Source organism: Prionailurus viverrinus, chromosome B1 (assembly GCF_022837055.1).
Source record: "Prionailurus viverrinus isolate Anna chromosome B1, UM_Priviv_1.0, whole genome shotgun sequence".
Lineage (NCBI taxonomy): Eukaryota > Metazoa > Chordata > Mammalia > Carnivora > Felidae > Prionailurus > Prionailurus viverrinus.
In genome coordinates this window covers 25,821,612-25,841,110 of record NC_062564.1, presented here as the reverse complement: position 1 = coordinate 25,841,110, position 19,499 = coordinate 25,821,612, and the positions used below count along the sequence as shown (strand labels likewise).

The window sequence follows — 19,499 nt, the reverse complement described above, 5'->3', positions numbered from 1 at the left end:
CACTTGAAAAGAATGTGTATTCTGTTGTTTTAGGGTGGAATGTTCTGAATATATCAGATCCATCTGGTGCAATGTTCATTCAAAGACACTGCTTCCTTGTTGATTTTCTATTTGGGTAATCTATCCATTGATGTAAGTGGTGTGTTAAAGTCCCCTTCTCTTATTGTATTACTATTGATTACTTTATGTTATTAGCTGCTTTGTTTTGGGTACTCTCATGCTGGGTACATAAATACTTACAATTGTTCTATCTTCTGTAGGATTGTTCCTTTTATGATATGTGGGGTTATTCTTTGTCTCTTGTTACAGTCTTTGTTCTAAATTCTAATTTGTCTAATATAAGTATTGCTACCCTGGCTTTCTTTTCACTTCCATTTGCATAATAACTACTTTTCCATTCCCTTCACTTTCAATCTGCAGTTGTCTTTAGTGTTGAATGAGTCTCTTGTAGGAAGCATATAAATGGGTCTTCCTTTTTTATCAATTCTGTCACCCTATGTCTTGATTGGAGCATTCAGTACATTTATATGCAAAGGTAATTATTGGTAGATACGTATTACCATTTTGTTAATTGTTTTACAGTTGTTTTTGTAGTTCTTTTCTGATAATATTTTTCTTCTCTTGCTCTCTTTTCCCATGGTTTGCGGCCTTCTTTAGTGATACACTTGTACTTGTCTTCATTTTTTGCATATTACTGGTTTTTCATTTGTGGTTACCATTAGATTTATATATAACATTTTATGCATATAGCCATCTATATTAAGTTGATCATTACTTACGTTTTTATTTAGAAAAAAAATTATTTTAGAGAGCATGAGTTGGGGAAAAGGGAGAGAGAGAAAAATAAAATATCTTAAGCAGGCTCCATGCCTGATGTGGAGCTCAATCTCACAACCCTAGGATCATGACCTAATAGAAATTTAGTTGGATGCTCAACTGACTGAGCCACTCATGTGCCTCCATGGTCACTTATGTTTAAACCCATTCTAAAAGCATTGAATTTTTACTCTCTACTCCCCCACATTGTTATTATATATACATATATATATCCACACACACGTGTGTGTGTGTATGTACGTATATAGTATCATAGTTTACATCCTTTTATTTCGTGAATCTCTTGACTGATTTTTATAAATACACTTAATTTCACTGATTTTGTGTTTCCTACTTTTCTTACTCCTGCTTATGGTCTTGCCATTCCACTTAAAGAATCCCCTTTAACATTACTTGTAGGGCTGGTTTAGTGGCCATGAATTCCTTTAACTTTTGTTTGACTGGGAAACTCTTTATCTCTCTTTCTATACTGAATGGTAGCCTGGCTGGATAGAGTATTCTTGGTTGCAGATTTTTCTCTTTCAGCACTTTGAAAATACCGTGTCACTTCCTTCTTGTCTTCAGAGTTTTTGCTGAAAAGTCTGCTGATAACCTTATGGGGTTTCCCTTGTATGTAAATGTTCTCCCCCCCCCTTCACCCCCAGCTGCTCTTAAAACTGTCTCTATCACTACTTTTTGCCATTTTAATTACTATATGTCTTGGTGTGAACTCTCTTGGGTTGATTTTGTTGGGGGTCTGTGTGTCTCCTGGATCTAGGTTTCTGTTTCCAAGTTCAGAAAGTTTTCAGCTATTATTTCATCAAGTAAATTTTCTGCCCCTTTATTCTCTCTCTTCTCCTTCTGGGATCCTATAATGTGAATATTGCTACACTTGATGGTGTTGCTGTGTTCCCTTAGTCTATTCTCATTTTTTTACTTTTGTTCTCTGTTCTGTTCAGCTTGATTGCTTTCCATTACTCTGTGCTCCAGGTCACTGATCCATTATTCTGCTTCTTCTAGTCTACTATTTACTTCCTCTAGTGTATTTTTTAATTTCAGTTACTGAGTTCTTCCTCTCTGATGGGTCTTTCTTTGTTTTCTGTATCTTTGTTGAGGGACTCACTGAGGTCCTCCACTCTTAATTCCATTGAGTATCTTTAAGACCATTACTTTAAATTCTCTATCAGACATATTATCTCTATTCCATTTAGCTCTCTTACTGTGATTTTTGTCCTGTTCTTTCATTTGGGACATCTTCTGTTGCCTCATTTTTGTCTAACCCTCTGTGTCCATTCTGTGTGTTGGGAAAGCCAGCCAAGTCTCCTGCTCTTAAAAATATGGCCGTATGAAGAAGAGATCCTGTGGTGCCCGGCAGTGCAGTGTCCCCTGTCCACCATAACCTGGCACTTCAGGGGTGTCTCCTGTGTGTGTTGCTTATGCCATACTGTTGTGGCCAAGCTTCAGTCATCTGAAATGGCTCTCTTTGCCTGCTGTGGGCAGGGTCAGGTGCCTGTTTGGTTTGGCCAGTCTGGGCTGCTTTGGGCTTGAGTTGAGTCACATCACGTGGTTGCCACAGATGCAATAGTACCCAACTACAGGTCTTTCCCTGTGTTGTCCCTGGAGAAGCTTTTGCTGGTGGGTGGGGCCCGTAGTCAGACCATTTGACCGCTCCCAGCCCACTGCTGGGACAGTAGTTGAACTGGTGTGTGTGGTTGTCTTTCCCCTCTCCCTGGGGCCCGAGCCACTTTGGGGTGGTGCTGGCCCCTGTCACAGCTGCTTGTACAATGCCACGCCGGTGGTGCCAGTTTGGATGTACTCCTCTGGAAGGTGTGTTGGAGGGGGTGAGTCTGCAGGAGAACTTGGGGGTGAGGCATGCCGTTAGCAAGCTAGGTGGAGAGTATTGGAACTGCGCTCGTTCCCACGGGTATCCCTGTATGTAGGCCAGGGGGCAGGCGAGGGAAAGAGTACCCGCCAGCTCTTTTGTTCTTAGAGAAGTCGTCCAAAGTTCCCTGCCCTTCCAGCACACACTATGAGATGAGTAAATAAATCTCTGTGTATACTCCAGGCATCTTTCAAATTGCTGCTTCGCTGCTGTATCTCAGAGGATCTGTTTGTTGTGCTGTGTCTTTAATGGCAGGGGCTCGGTTTCCTATTGCCCTCCTGGCTCTCCAGAACCAAGCCTGCTGGTGTTTAAAGTTCCAGGTGGTAAGCCCCACTGATTGTAATAACTCATGAAGTTTAGCCCCCTTTGGTTTTCAACGCCAAATGTTATCAGGGATTTGTCTTCTCAGTGTGGATCCCCTGTGCCTGGGATGCCTGGTGTTGAGTCTGTGCCTCTCTCTTCTGTGTGCCTGTAGCACCCCTTCCTCACAGGGACCTTCCTGCAGGTTGGTTTGGCTCCTGACCACGTCTCTGCCCTTCCACCCTGCTCAATGTGGCCTCTTCTCTACATTTTGCTTTGGAGGATCTGTTATGCCAATCCTTGGGTAATCATTTACACTGACTATTATCTAGGTGTATCCAAGTGACGAGGTGAGCCTAGAATCATCCTCCTCTGCCATCTTAATTTGAAAATCACATCAATTTGATGATAACATGAAATCATTTGTTCGTGTATATCCAGATATATGGTCATTCAGTACACATTTATTAAGTAGTATATATACAAGGTGCTAGAACCATCCAGATAATTTGACTTGGGATGGAAGGATGGATTTTCCTGTCTATGTGTCTCACATATACTTGCTAGTCTGAGTGGATTTATAAATAGAGGTTTCTGGATCCAAAGGGATGATTATTGTGAGTCTGGTCTGCTAATTTGTCTCTAGGTCCCTTCCTTTACTCAAGTTTGGCATTTTTATCTCTATCTACAAATTCTCTACCTCCAGTTACTAGACTAAGTTATAATCTGAGAAGGGAAATTTTCAACCAGTTGCAGCCCGGCTTTCTCATGGCTTTTGCATCATAATCCTTGTCAATCTGAAATGAAGGTTGTATTAATGTCCTGAGTCTGCCATAGCCAAGTGCACCACTTTACTTACTACAGCTTTGTAGTAAAGCTTGAAATCAGGAAGTGTGAGTCCTTCAACTTTTTTTTGTATGATTTAGCGTTTCCATTAATTTTAGGATTGGTTCAGTTCTGCAAAACAAAGGCATCTCTATGCATCAGGAATATTGTTCTATAGTTTTCTTGTATCTTTGTCGTAGCCAGGAATAAAGCTGATTTTTAAGAAACCTATGAAACAGAAACTGTAACACAATCCTCGAGAGTGAATTTTGTATCGTTAAAGTAGTATTTGAAAAGATGAGAGAACATTTCAAATCAAGATATTAAAATTTTGAGTTAACCTGAATTATGATAAAAAGTAAAAGAAAATTACCTTAGAAATGAAGACTTAGTTACATGGTGATCAAATAAGAACAGATGTAAGTGAGCATCTTAACTGACTTTGAAGAGGGTAATGAAAACAGCCTAGAGAATTGGAAACAAAGAGGTAAGAAGGCTAGGAGAGAAAGTAAGAGAGAAGATAAGGAAAGAACAGTCAATGAAGAAAACCAGCAAATTATTTTTTAATTATATTCAAGAGAACTTTTTATAAAAGGTCTGAATCTACACATTAAGAGTCCACCATGTACCTAAGAAAACTGAACTTACAGTGTTCAAGTTTGAGTCCTAGCCTTAACAAACTACTAGACTTGAATGACTTTTTAAGTTGGAGGCTCCAGCTAAAAATCTAGATCATTTAACAAAAAAACAGAAATCAGTGTGGTGTGATACTTTGAGTAGCGCTCGCGCGTTTGCTCTAATAGTAACTATTGCAACTATTTCACTTGCCACTTACTGCGGAGTCTAGGAGTTGAGCATTTGAGTACAAGAGGGAAACCACAGGTCTGTTCTAATTCCACTGATGTGGAAATATTCTTGGAACTAAAGGTATGTTTTTCTTTCACTCCCCATGTTGCATAAGGAGTTCTTAAACCTTTCACCTTGCCATTTTGTTTCCTTTTGTCCTCGCTTAGACATGTTCTAGCATGTTCTGTCCAACAATGATTTATTCTGTGTGCTGGTGCATCATTGTTTCTTTACCACAGACACAAGTTGTTGGTGACCGGTTGTTGGTGACCGTAAAATTCATTCCATACCCCACATACACACATCTTTTTCCTTCCCTCCCTTCTTCCCTCCTTTCTTTGCCTTTTGAAAGTATCTGATCCTCCTTTCTTTGCCTTTTGAAAGTATCTGATCTATTGTTGCTTCCTTGGAGTATCTTGACTAATGTCAGTGGCATTGGTTTATAAAGAAATCAAGTGGATCAAAGTTTGGTAATTATTCACTGAGTATTCAGCAATAAAGGCATTTCAAAGAATAGAGAAGCTATTTTAAGTATGGGGCACAAAAGCAAACAAGATTTTCCTGATTTAAATGTTTCATAGCATTGTTCTATTTTTGTTCATTTTGTTTTCATTTGGATCTCTGCTAGTTGAAACTACATGAAGGGATAAGAATATCCTGCATGAAATCCGAGTAAACAATACAAAACATGTAAAAAGTACAATGCCTGATGGATGTTCTAATCCGAACAGGCAGCAAGTAACACGGGCAAAGCAGAAGGACCATTCATGCTGCTTGAGAGGTTGGGCATTTGACAGGAAAGTGCTTTTTTTTAGTTCAGCCTCGGAAGATAAGTAGAATTTCAGTATATAGTATAAAGGAATGTGGCTTCTAAAGCCAGGAACCAATGTACAGGGGTATTAGCGGAGAGTTCTTTGAGACTCTGTTTTAGGACAGATGTGACACAAATTCAATAAGAGGCTGGGAAGCAGAGGCTTCACAGGCTGAAGCCAGAGTGAAAGAGGCTAATTAGGTTTCTCCTTCCTCTAAAAGAGACCATCAAAGGTTTTCAAGCTAGGGGATCGGAATTTTAGAAATATTTTCCTTGAAGCGATGAAGGAGGTAAATGATGGAGAGACTATCAGAATAATTCATGAAAGGAGGTGATCTACACAAGTAGTCCTGAAACATTTTCGCTCATGAAGTCCCTAAAAAAAATTTGAAAAACGATGTTCCTCTTCACATATTTTAACTTGAAGTATACATTTTTATCATAAATTTGAATAATGACAAAGTGCAATTTTCAACTTATTATAACAATATTATAAAATAAAATAGTTTAAGACTTTTTATTTTTTTAATGTTTTTATTTATTTTTGGGGGGAGGTTGGGGGGGAGGGGAAAGCCTGAGTGGGGGAGGGGCAGAGAGAGAGGGAGAGACAGAATCCAAAGGAGGCTCCAGGCTCTGTGCTGACGCGGGGCTTGAACTCACGAGCTGTGAGATCATGACCTGAGCTGAAGTCAGACGCTTCACCGACTGAGCCACCCAGGCTCCCTAAGACTATTTTTAAATGTATCTAATGGAGTAAATATGATATGATGTTTACTGATAACCATTTTTCTTTTACATATACAATTTCTTTAATCCTTTAGTTCTTTAGCTTATATTTCCATTCCACTAACCCTCTAAGAATGTTATGGTTATATAACATTTTATACTTGAAAGTCTTTCATTAATCATGATAAATATTTTTTGCAACAAAACACAGGTGTGTGTATATGTATATATGCATGTCTATATACATATATACATGCTAGACCCAAATCCCTTGAAGCTGGAAGTTAAAAATTGAGCTACCTCCTTGAAATAGTTTTTTTTTTTTTTTTATTTAAATCCAACTTAGTTAACATATAGCATAACCATGGTTTCAGGAGTAGAATTTAGTGATTCGTCACTTACATATAATACCCAGAGGCCCACCCCTCTACCCACCTCTCCTCTGGTAACCATCAATTTGCTTCTTGATTTCTCTGTCTCTATTTTCACCTTTTGTTTCTTAAATTCCACATAGGAGTGAAATCATAAGGTATTTTGCCTTTCTCTGACTGACTTATTTCACTTAGCATGATACTCCCTAGTTCCACCCATCCAGAGAGTATAACATTTTGGCAAATGCTCAAATTTCATTCTTCTTCATGGCTGAGCAATACTCCATTGTGTGTGTGTGTGTGTACATACATACATATACACAATACAATACACAGCTTCTTTATCCATTTATCAATCAAAAGCCAATAGGGTTGCTTCCATATTTTAGCTATTGTAAATACAGCAATAAAAAAAGAGTGCACCTATCTTTTCAAATTAGTGTTTTTTATCCTTTGGATAAATACCCAGTAGTGGAATTACTGCATCATATGACAATCCTGTTTTTCTTTTTGGGGAATCTCCATACTGTTTTCCATAGTGACGACACCAGTTTGTATTCCCATCAACAGTACATGGGGGTTCCTTTTTTCTTCACATCTTCCCCAACCATGTATTTTAGCCATTCTGACAGGTGTGAGGTGATGTCTCATCATAGTTTTGATTTGCATTTCCCTGATAATAAGTGATGGTAAACATCTTTTCATGAGTCTGTTGACTATCTGAATGTCTTATTTGGAGAAATGGCTGTTCATATCTTCTTTTGGTGTGTGTGAGTGTCGAGTTGTGTACATTCTTTATATGTTTTGGATACTAACCCCTTATTGGATATGTTATTTGCAAATATCTTCTCCCATTCAGGAGGTTGTTTTTCAGTTTTGTTGATTGTTTTCTTTGCTGTGCAAAGGCTTTTTATTTTGATGTATTCCCAATAGTTTCATTTTGCTTCTCTTTCCCTTGCCTCAGGAGACATATTTAGGAAAATGTTGCTATGACCAATCAGAGATATTACTACCTGTGATGTCTTCTAGCATTGTTGTGGTTTCAGTTTCACATTTAGCTCTTTAACCCATTTGGAGTTTATTTTTGTGTGTGGTGTAAGAAAGTGGTCTAGTTACATTCTATCGCATGTAGGTGTCAAATTTTCCCAACATTTATCTAACAGACTGTCTTTTTCCCATTGGATATTCCTGACTCCTTTGTCGTGGATTCATTGACCATAAAGCATGTGCTTATTTCCATGCTTTCAATTCTGATCTATGTGTCTGTTTTTGCGCCAGTATCATACTGTTTTGATTACCACAGATTTGTAGTATAACTTGAAATCTGGGATTGTGATACCGTCACTTGTGTTTTTCTATTTCAAGACTGTTTTGGCTACTCAAGGATTTTTTTTTTCTGGTTCCATACAAATTTTAGGATTATTCTTTGAAAAATGCTGCTGTTATTTTGATAAGGATTGCATTAAATCTATAGATTGCTTTTGGTAGTATGGACATTTTAACAATATTTGTTTTTCTAATCCATGAACGTGAAATATCTTCCCATTTGTGTCCTCTTCAATTTCTTTCATCCACGTTTTACAGTTTTCACAGTATAGGTCTTTCACATCTTGGTGAAGTTTATTAGATATTTTATTCTTTTTGCAGTTGGGATTGTTTTCTTAATTTCTGTTTCTGCTGCTTCATTATTGTATAGAAATAGATTATTACATTATTAGATTAATACATTATTAGTGTATAGTGTATAGATTGCTATATGTTATGTAACCTGCAATCTTACTGAATTCATTTATCAGTTCTAGTAGGGTTTTGGTGGAATCTTTAAGGTATTCCATATATAGTATCATGTCCTCTGCACATAGTGAAAGTATTACTTCTTCGTTACCAATTTAGATACCTTTTATTCCCTTTCCTGATTGCTGTGCCTAGGACTTCCAATATTGTTTTGAATAAAAGTGGTGAGAGTGGACATTCTTGTTTCCAATCTTAGGGAAAAAGCTCTCAGGTTTTCACTGCTGAGTATGATGTTAAGCTGTAGGTTTTTCATATATGGCCTTTATTATGCTGAGGTATCATGAGTGAATGTTATATTCTGTCAAATGCTTCTTCTGTGTCTTTTAAAATGATCATATGTTTTTAATCCTTTCCCTATTGATAGGATGTATCATGTTGATTTGTGAATATTGAACCACACATACATCCCGGGAATAAATCCCATTGGTCATGATGAATGATTTTTTTAAATGTATTGTTGGATTTGGTTTACTAATCCTTTTCTGAAGATTTTGACATCCATGTTCATCAGAGATATTGGCCTGTAGTTTTCCTTTTTTTGTATCTTCATTTGCTTTTGGTATGAGGACAATTGTGACATCTTCAAATGAATTTGAAAGCTTTCTGTCTTCTATTTTTTTTTTTTTTGGAATAGTTTGAATATAATAGGGATTAACTCTTCATTAAATATCTGGCAGAATTTGCCTGTGAAGCCATGTGGTCCTGAACTTTTCTTTGTTTTTTTTAATTTAATTTCATTGCCAGTAATTGGTTTGCTCATATTTCCTATTTCTTCCTGCTTCAGTTTTGGGAGGTTATAGGTTTATAGGAATTTATCCATTTCTTCAAGATTGCCCATTTTGTTATATAATTTTTCATAATATTCTCTTATAATTCTTTGTCCTTCTGTGGTGTTGGTACTTATTTCTCCTTGATTTATTATTTCAAATCCTTTCTCTTCTCAATTTTGTTTATCTTTTAATGAATCAGCTCCTGGCTTCATTAATTTGATCTATTGTTTTTGTTTGTTTTTTAGTTTCTATTTCACTTATTTCTGCTCTAATCTTTATTATTTCCTTCCTTCTGCTGCCTTTGGGTTTTGTTATCCTTCTTTAGTTCCTTTAGGTGTAAGGTTAGGTTGATTGAGATTTTTCTTGTTTTTGAGTCAGGCCTGTATTACTATCAACTTCCCTCTTAGAATAACTTTTGCTGCTCCCCCAAATTTTGGACCATTGTGTTTTCATTTTCACTTGTCTCCAAGTATTTTTTGAAATACTCTTTGATTTCTTGGTTGACCCATGTATTGTTGAGTAGCATGGTATTGAACCTACATGTAGTTGTGTTCACTCAAGTTTTTCTTGTGGTTTAGTTCTAGTTGCTTATATCATTGTGGTCGGGGAAAGATGCATGGTATGTCTTCAGTCTTGCTGAATTTGTTTACACTTGTTTTGTGGAGAATGTCCCATGTGCACTTGCAAAGAATGTGTATTCCCCTCTTTGAGGCTGGAATGTACTGAATGTATCTATTAGATATGTCTGGTCCAATGTATCATTTGAAGTCATTGTTACCTCGTTTTTCTGTTTGGGGGATCTATCCATTGATGTAGGTGGGGTATTAAAGTGCTTTACTATTTTATTACTATCAATTACTTTGTTAATAGGTGCTTTATGTATTTAGACGCTCCCATTTTGAGTGCACAAATATTTATAATAGTTCTATCTTCTTGGATTGTTCCCTTCATGATTATGTAGTGTTCTTCTTTGTTTCTTGTTACAGTCTTTGTGTTAAGGTAGATTTTGACCCATATAAATATTGCTACCTTGGCTTTCTTTTCACTGCCGTTTGCATGATAACTGCTATTCCAACCCTTCACTTTCAACGTGCACGTGTCTTTAGGTCTGAAAGGAGTTTCTTGTAGGCAGCATATGGATTAGTTTTGCTTTTTTATCCATTCCATCACCATGTGTCTTGTGATGGAACATGTAGTCCATTTACATTCAAGGCAATTATTGATAGGTCTCTTGTTGCCATTTTGTTACTTGTTTTATGATTATTTTTTTCTCTGTCCCTTTATTTTTTTTTCTTTTATAGTTGGCTTTCTTTAGTGATATGCTTCTGTTCATTTTCTTAATTTTCTTGCATGCCTATTACCATTTTCTTTTTTAATGGTTATCATTAGGTTTCTGTACAACATCTCGTGCATATAGCAGTCTATGTTAGGTTAATGGTCATTTAATTTTGAACACATTCTAGAAGCACTAAACCTTTACTCCTTTCCTCCCAACCCTCCATTTTATATATAGAGACATACTTCACATCCTTTATTTTGTGAAATCTTTGATTTTTAGCAATATACTTTTTATTGTTTTCATGTTTCCTACTTTCCTTATTCTTGGTTATTGATTTTCCTTTATACTCAAAGATTGCCTTTTAATATTTTTTTGTAAGGCTGGTTTAGTGGTGATGAATTCCTTTAAGTTTTTTTGTGGCTCCCCCCCCCCCCCCCCCCCCCCCGCCCTGGGAAACTCTTTATCTCTCTTTCTATTCTGAATGATAGCCCTGCTGGATGGACTATTCTTTGTTGCAGGTTTTTCTCTTTTAGTACTTTGAATATACCACTCCCTTCTGGCTTGTAGTTTCTACTGAAAAAGCCACTGATAACTTTATGGGGTTTCCCTTCTTTGTAATAGTTTTCTTTTAAAATTCTTTTACAATGCTGTCTTTATCACAACTTTTTGCCATTTTAATTACTATGTGTCTTGGTGTGACCTCTTTGATTTTATTGGGGGCTTTCTGTGCTTTCTGGATCCATAAATCTATTTCCTTCCCCAGATTAGGGAAGTTTTCAGCTATTACTTTTTCAAATAAATTTTCTGCCCCTTTTTTACTCTGTCTTCTCCTTCTGGGATCCCTACAATGCGAATGCTTTTAGGCTTGATGAGTCACTGAGTTCCCTTATTCTATTCTTTTCTTTTTGTTTTTTTTTTGAGAGAGCACTCATACACTCTAGACACCCTAGCAAGGGAGGGGCAGAGGAAGAGGGAGAAAGAGAATCTTCTTTCATTTTTTATTTTATTTTTTTATTTTTATAGAGTGTGAGTTGGGGAGAGGGGCAAAGGGAGAGTGAGACTTAGGCTCCATGGAACCTCACATGGGGCTTGATTCCATGACCCTGGGATCATGACCTGAGCCAAAATCAAGAGTTGAACACTCAACTGACTGAGCCACCCAGACACCCATGTCATTTTTTTTTTAATTAAAAATTTTTTCTTCTCCTGTTCAGTTTGATTCCTCCCCATTACTTGATTCTCCAGGTTGCTGATCTGTTCTGCTTCCTCTAGTATATATTTTTTTGTCTAGTGTAATTTTAATTTCAATTATTGAGTATTCATCTCTGATTGGTTCTTTTTTATGTTTTCTCTCTTTGTTGAGGGTCTCACTGAGGTCTTCCACTCTTTCCTCAAGTTCAGTGAGTTATCTTTATGACTATTAGTTTAAATTCTCTATCAGTCATATTATCTCCATTTCAGGTCTTGTGATTTTGTCCTGTTCCTTATTTCGGGACATCTTCTTCTGCCTACTCATTTTGTCTGTGTGTCTCTGTGTTTTAAGAAAGTCTGCTATGTGCCATGCTCTTGCAAACGGTGGCCTTGCAGTGCCGTGTCCCGTTTGCTAGAACTTGGTGCTTCTTGGGTGTCTGTGTGTGTTGCACGTGCCCTACTGTTGTGCCTGAGCTGCATTTGACTTCAGTCGTCTGCAATGGCTTTGTCTGTAGTGGGCAGGGTTTGGTGCCTGTGTTGTTCATGTGCCAGTATTGGGCTGCCCTGGGCTTAATTTGAGTCAGAACAGATGTTTGCCAGAGCTGTGGCGGCACTAAACTGCAGAGCCCTCTCCCTGTGTTGTACCCCAAGGCTTTGGGTGGGTGGGGTCTGCAGTCAAACCAGATGTCTGCCCCCAACCCATTTGACCAATGTCAAACTGATGTGTGGTTATTTTCCTCTCTCCATGTGACTCCAGTCACTTTGGAGTGGTTTTGATCCTGTTGGGCCATTTGCACACTGCCAGGCTTGTGGCACCATTTTGGGTGGTCTGCTGAGGGTGGGTTAGAGGGGGTGGGTCTGTAGGAGAACATGGGGGCTGGTTTCACTGTGAGCGACCTAGGTGGAGAGTGTTGGAGCTGCACAGGTTTCGGCAGGTGTCTGTGTCTAGGCTGGGGGGCAGGGGAAGGAAAAGGTACCCTCCAGCTCTTTTGTTCTTGGAGAAGTCTCTTAAAGATCCCTGCCCCTAGAGTGCGTGTTCTGAGATGAGTAAGTCAACCTTCTTCCTGTATATACCAGTCTTCTTTCAAACTGCTGCTTCTAGGTTGTATCTCGGTGTCGATATGTGCTGTGCTGTCTCTTTACGGGTGGGGACTCAGTTTCCTGTTGTACTCCTGCCCTCCCAAAGTAGAGCCCACTGATTTTTAACTTTCCAGGTGTCACCTCACTGATCGTACGAACTTGTCATGTTAGGCCCCTCTGGTTTTCAAAGACCAGTGTTAGGGGGATTCCTCCTCCCAGTGTGGGTCCCCCATGCCTAGGGTGCTTGGTGTGGGGTCTGTGCTGCTCCCTTTCCTGTGCTTGCAGTGGCCCTCCCTCCTGTGGACAGTCTCACAGGTCAGCTTGTTTCCCGACCTGGTCTCTGCCCTTACTACTGCTTCCAATGTGGCATCTTCATGTTGAGCTTTGGAGTTTGTTCTGCCAGCCTTTGGGTCATTTTCTGGATTATTTGCCGACTGGGTGTTGTCTAGGTATATTCATGGGACAAAGTGACTTTAACATCCTCCTACTCCACCATCTTCACTGGAAGTCCTCTGGCTACCATGGCTTAACAGTTTTACTACTAAAATAGTTTTCCACATTTACTTCTCTTTGTATTTCCTAATACTGAACAGTGAAAGAACAATGCCAAGTACCCTGAGTTTTTTTAAAAGGTGCATGCCTATATAATCATTCTTTACTGCTATTACTGTTTCTAGTTTCAGGCCTTCAAACTTTCGTGTACTTGAAACAAAAGTTGATCAGTATAATCATGATGTTCATAAAGGTTCACGTGGTCACAATCTCAAATAGTAAAACCGAAGAGTAATGTAGTTGTGGGTTGAACTAGATGGCTGGCCATCCCTACAAGAAGGACATCAAGGATTTCCAAAGAAAAATATATTACCTGCTGATCTTACTGATTTCATTTTTACATAATATCTTCTACTTCTTAATATACATGGTAATGGTGGTATAATTTATACTTTTGTTGAATTGTACATTTTCACACAGTCCATTTGTTGCCAGTCGTAGGCACCGGTTTTTGAGTGTTTGCTGTTCTAGAGGCATTAAAAGAATATCCTCATTCATGTGGATTCTATTTTCTTGAATTATGAAGTTACTTCCTCTAACATAAGATTCGTTCAAAGAATATGACCATTTTAATAATCCTTGATACATACATTGCAACATAACTTACTAAAAAGATTGTTAGCCATTTGTTAGCCACAAAGCACATGGCTAAACCTGGTTTGGCCATCTCAAGATCTCGGGGAGGTGCTTACGAACTAGTTCTAATTCCAGAGGTGTAAAATGCACTCACTGCCACATGTAAAGTCTGCTATGTCAGAAAGTCGAGTGACTCATTTCCAGACTCTTCTCTTCTTTACACAGTGACCTTCTTAGATCTGTTTTCTGTAACTTGACATGGCATTTTCACCACACATTAGCAGTGTAAATCCTTTGACAAATCAGTCTTTCCCTTTTTCTCATCTGTACAAGGAGACTGCCTGCTTCAGTTTTTTCCCCCCTGTGGCTTAACGCTTACATTTTGAAAGTAAGCCTATATTCTTTTCCGTACCCTAAATTGTGACCCCCCACCCCCAAATCTTTAAGGATATATTTAATTTTGGTGAACAGCCAAAAGCTATTGGGTGAACAGCCAAAGGCAGGTCGGCAAAAGAGCTCATTTATTAAGTTGAATTATAAATGTTTTATCTATCAGAAATGTTTAACATTTTTAAAATGTTGGCATTTAAACATTGGTTTATGAAGAAAAATCATCAAACTCGTATCATTGGGCCATTCCTTGTGTTGTAGATCAATGCCAGACAGCTGAGTTATTACTGTTGTTTGTCCTCTACCTGCGTTTGTCCCCTAAGTTTGCCTTGTTTCCCTTTAAATGGATGAATTTGGTCCCTGGGAAAGCAAGTAGGTTATTGTCTTCAGGTTGGAGACAATGATATTCTTTTCCACTTTCCTTAAGAAACTTCTATTAGAGGGGTGCCTGGGTGGCTCAGTCGGTTGGGTGTCTGACTTCGGCTCAGGTCATGGTCTCACGGTCCGTGAGTTCGAGCCCCGTGTCAGGCTCTGTGCTGACAGCTCAGAGCCTGGAGCCTGCTTCAGATTCTGTGTTTCCCTCTCTCTCTGACCTTCCCCCATTCATGCTCTGTCTCTGTCTCAAGAATGAATAAACATTTAAAAAATAATAAAAAAGAAATTTCTATTAGATAGATGTCAAAATTTTGAATATACCTTCCATGTCTCAATTTTTCTCTCATACTTTGGCTTAACTGGTCTCTCACTGTGTTCTGGAAAGGGCCGTAATTCAACCTTCTACCTTATTAACTCATTCTTGGCATTCATTCTTCTATTTATTTCATCTACTTATTCTTATGACTCATTCACCAATCTGACAAACTTGTGTTGACTGCTTGTGGTACCAGAGACTGGGACATTTTTTAGATCTCTAGATCTTTTTTGGGATTGCACATCCTCAATTCTAAGGATACTGAGGTTTGTCTCGTTTCGTTTCTCCTCAAATTTCTAGGATTTGGTTGTCTACTTCTCTTTGTCATTTGGGATCCCTGTTCATTCTTTTGGGGTTGCTGTTTCAATCACAGGTAGTCTGCCTCTGTTGATTGTGGGAGAACCCTGGAACACACTGCTGCATGAGGTAGGTCAGTAGTTCGTGGTCCTTTGAGGGTTCTCCATCCTATTGGGCATCTGTAACTAATGGTTCAGGGTCTTCTCTGGCCCAATGTCCACATTCTGTGATTTGGTCTGAGAACAATTGCTGTTTCTGCCTACTGCTTGGCCCAAGTAGGGAAGAAGCCAGATGATCCACCTAGGTCAGGTATAGTCTCCCCAAGAAATCCTCTGGGGTTTTCCAAGACCTTCCCCTAGCGTGGGGTATATTCCTCCACTTCTGCAAAGCTGTGGTCTCCTCAGTCTTAGGGGAACAGCATTTGACACAGATCTCAGAAAATTCCTCATAAGCATTTGTCAATGGGTGGGTTTTTGTCTTCACAATGTCATTAGACTTCATTCACTTCACTGTCATTTTTGTTGGATTTGGGGAAGGAAGAGAAGGCAAAGGTTATTTCTCAGTCTAACCATCTTTATCCAGTCTCCCTTCTTAATTGGCATTTATTTCGGTTCTGTTCAGTGGTCAGCCTATTAAATCTGTCGAAAGTGCTAGACACCAGTCACAATATTCACAAGAGGGTTGGCTCATGCATGATTCATTTATCTCCTATAAGTGCCAAAGTACAAAGTAAGTGCCACTTATCTCCTGTAAGTGCAAAGTACAAGGAAGCTGTGGAGTTCGGAGTTCTAGCTAAGTGAAGGCATCAGAACTGGACCTCTAACAGGAAGATCTGGACATGTTGAGACAGGTGTATTAAGATGAGAAAAGCAACAACTGGCTACTTTGACTCTGGCTTGAAATGCTGAGAACTTAGTCACTTAAAGCGATAAGGGTAAGACTCTGTCAGATACGTATCTTTCTAGTTACATGGTATGTAAGGTGCAGTTGGAAAAAATCATTCGGAGATGTGAAAATCTATACACAGAATAACTGAACATTCATCAGAAAATTAGGGTCAAATGATAAAAGTCATGAATTCCCATTAGTAGCCTATCTACAGAGATAGCCTCTCTACAGAGATCATTTAATGCCCATTTGTGGGTGCACGCGCATACCACAGATGTAGATTGGGCACCAGGTAAATCCTACTTCCTTCTCATACATGCTTTGAGAACTATAGGTAAACTTTGCACGTATGCTACTACCCAAACACTACTTAACAGGCATTGAATAGTTGGTTATAAGAATGTTGAACACTTCAGCAGGACTATGGGTAAGGTAACTTTGGGGGGAATGGCCCACTCTTGAGACCACGTTTTCTGGAGATTTTTCAATAGTGTAATTGTGGGGGCAAAGGGTGGTCTTCCAGGTAGTCATTTCTTAATATATTTTCATAAAAAGATTCACTATTAAAAAATGATTTCTTTATAACTGGAAAATCCTAGCTGGGAAATGGGGGCCTGAAATGGTCAGTTCTGTTTAATGGTGTCAAATAAGGGTAACATGAAAAATGTCATCTTTATCCTAAAGGGACATGGCTTTTTTCTAAATGTTGAACCAATAGTACTTTAAAGGATTGTTCTAGGGCCCGAAGTCTCCTTAAGATACTGCCAAGAAAAAAAAGTAAACAGTAAGCAAAACTCATCTTTCATACTGACCTAAAATTTAAGAAAAAAATTATGAATTTAGCTTTTATTCAAAATTAAATAAGCAAAAGCAAAAGTTTAAGAAACTTTTACAAAGTACTTACATAAAAGAAAGTTAATCGGGACAGTCACAAGTTTGCAACAAATAATTACAAAAGTATCTAGGGCAGCATGAATATAAACCATGTCACAGCATGGTGATCTAATTGTGATATGAATAAGGCATAACTAACATCTGCACCAAGACTAGAATTAAAAAATAAAACATACTTTAAAAGCTTACTTCTACATTAAGCTTCTTCTCTTCCCCCAGATCCTTAATGGGTTTATACTACGTAATATTTTTTTTTTTTTAAACACATCATGTCAAACTATAAATTATATTGATGGGCAGTTGATGTGAAAAGCCCCCTAAAATGCACAAACTAACTGGTACTGAATTGAGTTATCCATTTACCTTTATGTACAATTAAATGTAAACCATATTTTCACAGTTTTAAGTGTTTTATGAATAGATGCACAGTACCATGGCAGGTTTGCAATTGTTCCTGAAAACTGGCTCTAGGTTCTGCATCCAAAGCCTGTTGGCCGCTAGGATGCAAGTATTTACATAAATAAGAAACTGTGTCATAGTCAATGGTCAAGACAGTTCAGCAAGAGCAGTATTTCCAACAAAGAGTGATAGTCAATACCATAGTTTACATACTTGTGCAAATATAAGCATTAGGACAGATAAATCTGAGGCAAATTCAACTTGCAAAAACTTGTATCGCTATTGTTGTAAACTTGGGCAAAAAAACCCTCAGCAAGTTCTGCTCTCTATGGCTTTTTTTTTTCTTTTAAAATTTTAAAGCCAGAGAAAATGCACGCGCGCGCACACACACACACACACCCCACATACACACAGTTCTCATTTCGTTTTAGAATATGGTACATAGTGCAACTTCATCACAATGTAGAGGTTTAACACACATTCAGTGCGTGTTTTTCTGTGCAAGTTCTTAGTGGTCTAAGTCCTAGTTGAAGGTAATCATTTGCAGAACCACATGATTCAGGAGGTTGAAGGAAAAAAAAGTTTCGTTACATTTCTTAAACCAGCACTGGATGTGCAAAAGGCAGCAGACAATCTGGCTGTCAACACAGCCAGATTAGGGTAACTTTAAAGGAAGATCCAAGCAGTTAGTTACTTAGATTGGTCTCTAGAAAAATAGGTCAGTATATGCTGTATCTTTGTCAACCGTTCTTTCAAAGACTTCATTGACAAAACTGATAGCTGGTATCGGGGATCTACGGGAAGAACTGCAAGAAGCCACCAACACCACGCGGGCCCATTAGGGGTCGCCTAAAAATAAACAACAGTTTACAGTATTAATACAATATATGTCTATGTAACAAAAACAGTGCTCATATATCTGATCCTATCTCAAACTCTCAGCGATCATGGAAGCAAGGCTATTATGTCCCTATAAAATGGGGAAACTAAAGACCAGAAATGTGAATTGTCCAAGACTGAAATCCAGACCTGACTTCCATGACTAACACTCTGTCCCCTGCACTGCCTGAATGCAGGGTTTCTCGACTTCAGGCTGCTCACATTTGGGGCGGGATAATTCTTCGATGCGGGAACTGTCCTGTGCTCCTGAAGCATGTTGAGCAGTATCTCTGACCTCTATCCAATAAGATGCCAATGGCACCTCCCAGTTGTGACAGTGCAAAATATCTTCAATTTCATGAGGAGTGAAACATTGATAGAGCCACAAATAAGTTGAAGCAGCAAGGGAAAAAAGTTAGAAAAGACTTGCTAAAAGTATAGGAAATGATGCATCTCCCCACTGTCAAAGAACAAGACACTGCCAAATATGCCAGGGGGGCAAAACTGCCCTAATTCAGAGCTACTTTCTGAAAACACATATTTAAAGCATTAAGTTAATTAATATTTAAAAATGTCTCCAAGGAACTATGGCAAGATGTAAGATCCTAGGCAAGACACAAGAAAAGGTCTCAGCCTCTAGTTTTGTTTGAAAAATAAACTTTTCCAGCAAAGAAGTCCTTCTGATGTTGCAAAGGCTGACTAGTGGCCATTGAAAGAACTTGGAATTTATACTAAAGAATTTTTAAGCCATCTCTGTTGCACACCGAATTGCTTTTTATTGAACCTGGAACCTGAAGTTTCAGAATGACAAAAGGAGCTCCTGATCTCCGTAAGCTCCCTCTAGAATCACACTAGATTTCTGTAGTTGTGTACTATCTGTTGTCCACTCAGCATCACTATGCCATCCTTCTTGCATTTCAGAGAGGTCAGAAACATTTCCCAGAATCCTCTCCCTCACATGGTTCTGGGTTAGACTTGGCCTAGGAGAGGCATAATCCCGTGAAATGTGGAAGCTGGAAGAGAAGAAGCCATTGTTCACTGGAGACTGTTGCCAAGTGTCGGCAGATTTGCAGGAGCCTTCCAGAGGATTCTTAACCACCTGCTACACTGCTCCAGACTGAGAGATACTGGTGGGTACCTCCCTCGTACTCCTAAGAAATACGAAATTTTCCCTGCAAGTTCTTGAAAAGCACAGTGCTCCCCTGTGTCAGGTACCCCCATCCTCCTTCCGTGATGACCCTC

At 38.7% G+C, this 19,499-nt stretch overlaps 1 protein-coding gene across 2 annotated transcripts in view; it reads right to left on the bottom strand.

Moving 5' to 3' along the window:
• Nucleotides 1-16,916: 16,916 nt before the first annotated feature.
• Nucleotides 16,917-19,499, bottom strand: part of LONRF1 (LON peptidase N-terminal domain and ring finger 1) — a 38,164-nt gene continuing 35,581 nt past the window's right edge. For both annotated transcript variants that reach the window (XM_047856109.1, XM_047856110.1), the window contains one exon: nt 16,917-18,227. In XM_047856109.1, coding sequence (XP_047712065.1) covers nt 18,069-18,227 — 159 coding nt within the window. In that variant the 3' untranslated portion in view covers nt 16,917-18,068. The remainder of the gene's footprint in view (nt 18,228-19,499) is intronic.